Below are 4100 nucleotides of genomic sequence, written 5' to 3' on the forward strand. Positions count from 1 at the left end.
CCCCCAACCGAGGGGCCGTACACCCCCGGGGTGGTTGATCTCACCAGCTGCCCCCGCCCACACCCCAGGGGCTGCTCCGGAGCACGGGCTCTGCTCAGGACTGCTGAGCCTCGAGGGGCCTGGGCAGCTGCTCCGCTTCCCTCCTACTAAAAGCCAGAAATGGCAGAAGGTAAAAGCACATCAACATGTTAAAACATTAGTTATAATTAAAACCATGGGGTTTTTGTCATCTCTCCTCCTGGGAAAGGGGACAGGGGCTGATTAACGGAGGAAAAACTAGGCAGCAGGATCCCAACTCATTATGTCTGCATAATTAGTGCAGGAGGAGCTAGAACAGAAGAGGGTAGGACAGCACATCCTGCGTGCCGGCAGCAGTGTCCCGTTGAGGGGTCCCCTCTCCAAGAGGGGTCTGCTCTTCAAGTGGGTGAGGCTGCGGCGCTCTGCGACCCACACATTGGCTCCGCTGATCTAGTGCTTCTCTTCCAGTCTCTTCATGGCCTCCAACACAGCCAACTCCTTAGCTTCCTTCTTCTGGTTCCTAGCCTCAAACTCCAGCCTGCATCCATCACAAAATGCCATGAGACTCTTACCCATCCACATCTCCAAGCAGACTAAAAGCATCTGGAGCAAGGGAGTGCTGCCTTCTCCTGCGCTGCTTTGTTCTGAGAGTACTTCAGACCCCTCACCAGTAAACCCCAGATTCTAAGAGCCACTTCCCAGAGCTTCCCACGAGTGCCACCATTACTCCAAAGTCCTGGGCTCCTATACCAGTCAAACACTACTTACTTCTTCCTCTGCAGAAGATGCTGCTGTTCCATGCTTGGCTGTCCTGGGACAGACCACTTAGTGCTGTGATGCCAAGACCAGAATTAACCACTGACCTGAGCCAAGGTCACGGAAGCTGAAGGGCTCAGGCCTAAAAGAAGCAATGTGCTTCTTTCCCCAGGAATACAGCAAGGAAATTTTTATCCGTAATAGAGGAGGTGGAAAAATTACTAAAACATGCTGTGAAGCACATTCAGACATAGCAGAGTTCAGCCATTCCTCTTCCTATACACTGCGGTACATCCACACTTAAGCATCTTGCCCAAGCTGTGGAAGATGAAGGACCAGCTCACTGACTCTGCGCCTTTAGAGAACCCCTTCTCTTCCTAATTGATTCCATTAGTTAGTCCTCAGACAGGCTGGACAGGACAGTACGTGACAGAACTGGGAGATGAAGAAAACCAACCTGTTCTTGATGATTCTTTGCACGATTAAATCTGTGGTGAGATTGCTGCCACTGTCCACCAGCTGGAAAATGCCGCGTCTCTTCGGCTCCTGTGAACACAGCAGACTTGGCTGTGAAAAACACACAGGACCCCTCGGGTTTGCAGCTCAGCAGTGAAAGCTGAGCAGGAGTCACGCCAGGTCCTACGGGCACCCCGCCAAGCTGACACAAAACCATCTCCCGAGAGGCAGAATAAATAACCGCTGAAAGCAAAACTTCACGTAAACAGGAGCTGAGCAAGGCTGCCCAGGACTGGCACAAAGCACACATTACAGGATTTCTCGCTCTGCCACGAAGGCATTGGAAACGGGCAAAATAAAATAGTGACTAGATAGCCGAGCTGTTGTGAATGGTTTACAGGCTCTGCTCCAAGGAGCTACCCTGAGGAGTGGATGAAAAACAGCATCATCTGCCAAGGCCCTGCTTGGGTAGCATCCTCTGCAATACAAACTCTCAGCTCAGGAGCACAAACAAAGCCGTGCTGTACCTATTGAATGCTGACAAAGCAGCACGGGCACCAGCAGTGAGCAGCTTACCTTGTACGGGTCAGAACCGTCCTTGTCCGGCACCACCTCAGTCATCCCGTGACACACAAGTGTTACCTGCAGAAGGACACAAAGCTTCTGACAAGACGCAAAGGACGACAAGGACCTTCCCTGCCACTGCAGGCACTGCAGCATAGCCTGGAGATTAGCGAGACCAGCCCTCCTGCAGCAGGCTCAGCAGCGCACCTGGAGCTCCCCAAAATCCTGCTGAGCAGGACGATCTCTCTACTGCATCCCTGAGTCTTCCTGCACCGCTTTAGCTCCCTAAGCACAACACACCCCAGCATCTTCATGTCCACTGATACGCAAATTCTCACCTTGAAGTGATCCAGCAGATCAGCAGTGACAGCATAAGGGGCTCCAATCACCACTTCTGAGACATACTAGGAAAGAAAAACAGATTTGAAAGCAAAAACCCAAAACAGATTCCTGCCTGCTTTCTAAACTCACTTGAGCAGGTCATCTGGTTACAGATGCATCTTTTTGTTCCACTAAAGAATATGGTTTTTGGAAGGGAGCATACAGCAAATCCAAAGGTTAATTGCTCAGGGCACAGATTTCTGGGCCTGCGCTACTCAGTCACCTCCCCTGCTGCAGGGAGCAGAGAGCTTTCTGCAAGAACTCGTCTGTCTGCACAGTGCAGAGCGCAGCACTCTGCAAGGCAGCCCGCCCTCGCACTGCCTGTGGAATAGAGGCGACGAGTTCAAGAGCTCGGGTTAGCCAGGATGACAGAGGAGAGCAGTGACCCCCCCTGAGAGGACCTCTGGCAGCCCAACGGTCTTGTCTTCACCTTCTCAGCTCATGCCAAAGAACTCACGCAAGGCTGTGGGCTACAGGTGTCCCCATTCAGCACCTGCCTGACCAGCACTTACCCTACAGGCCAAGACACTGAGCGTTCTCTCATGGATGTTCATGATGGGATAGTTCTTCCCTTTGTAGCGATTTACTTCCTAAGGCAAAAGCGCCAGGCATGATTAGGAAAGAGACAAAGCAACCCCTCCTCCTCCTTCTCCCAGCGTGAAAACCCTGCGCTGGCCCATCCATCCCTTTCCTGCCTTCCGGAGCACAGCCGGCTTGTTTCAGACAGAACAGGGGCCTTTGGATGCTACACACAGACCTGGTCAAAGTGCAGCCCAGCGATGATGTAGGGTTTCTCGGCCAGCCGGTGAACCTTCTCCAGGAAATCTACATGCCCAATATCTGTAAAGCTCTTTAAGGAATTGAAGCTAACACGAAAAACAGGGAAAGGAAAACAGAAACAGATGCACTGAAAAAACAGGGCTGGAGGCAGGAATCCCAAGGATTTTATTTTTGCATTATTTGTTGCCTGTGTCCTAAGAACAGCTGCCTCCTTCCTCCTGAGACTCCACAGGTTCAGGGCAAAAGCCAGACATCTTTTCAGGTCCACCTTACACAGACTCAGTTTTGCCTCTGTCCAGAATTTCTGCCTGGTTGGGTGTTCTGGCACAACACCTTCACGACTGTCCCAAGACTGAAGTGTCCGTGCCAGATGCCCTGTGCAGTTATTTCACCTATGACACTCAGTCCTCAAGGGACACTAGAGCATCACCACCAGAGCATGGAGAGTATCCAGCTGGCTTCCTGAAACCCTCCAACAGCACAAATCTCTCTAGAGAGGAGCTATAGCTCCTTTCTCAGTGACCTGTGACTAAGAAACTGCCAGTAAGAACTCCCGCCTCCTCCCTCACACGCACACCTACAGAAAAGAAAAAAACAAGGAAAAATTAAAAAAAAAGAGAAGAGGCAAGTATCCTAGTCTGGTGCCTCGAAACTGAAAACATCAAACAAAGAGAGCAAAGCTACTTTCTTGAGGGAATAGAGTCAAGGATACGGAACAGGTCAAAGGCTCCGGCCACGTAGATGATGGTGTCTCCTGGCTGTGGCTCCTTCCCTGATGCAAACTGGATGATCTTCTGAGACGTCTGTAGGAACTGTGAGACACCGGTCCAGGGACTGTGACCCTTTGGCCCCTGGGAAAACACACACCACACGGTCCCTGTTCAGGCTCCAGGATGCGGTTTGACAACGCAGCCGCTGCCTTAATTTGCTAGCAAGTATCACGACTCTTAGAAAGCCTGGACTTTCTACACTCCCAGCAGCAAATATTTACACAATCTCAAAGAAGCCCTTTTTGCTCCCTCAAACAGCCTAAACTGTCCTCTCAACAGCCAGGTAAGGAGATGACAAGAAGCAAACTCAGGAAGAAGGAAGGCAACAGGGCAGTCGCGGATCTCCAGGAGAGGTCCGAGGGAGGCAACACAACC

The 4100-nt window shown here is 51.4% G+C and overlaps 1 protein-coding gene across 1 annotated transcript; it reads right to left on the reverse strand.

Moving 5' to 3' along the window:
* Positions 1-223: 223 nt before the first annotated feature.
* PCYT2 (phosphate cytidylyltransferase 2, ethanolamine) lies at positions 224-3806 on the reverse strand (the record flags this gene model as incomplete). The annotated part of the gene is made up of 7 exons (XM_009875793.1): positions 224-556; positions 1232-1320; positions 1807-1872; positions 2133-2198; positions 2688-2765; positions 2933-3015; positions 3668-3806. Coding segments are annotated over 7 exons (609 nt in total), but the record flags the coding sequence as incomplete, so codon positions are not given.
* Positions 3807-4100: the final 294 nt, after the last annotated feature.

This window comes from Apaloderma vittatum, unplaced genomic scaffold (genome assembly GCF_000703405.1).
Source record: "Apaloderma vittatum isolate BGI_N311 unplaced genomic scaffold, ASM70340v1 scaffold45358, whole genome shotgun sequence".
Lineage (NCBI taxonomy): Eukaryota > Metazoa > Chordata > Aves > Trogoniformes > Trogonidae > Apaloderma > Apaloderma vittatum.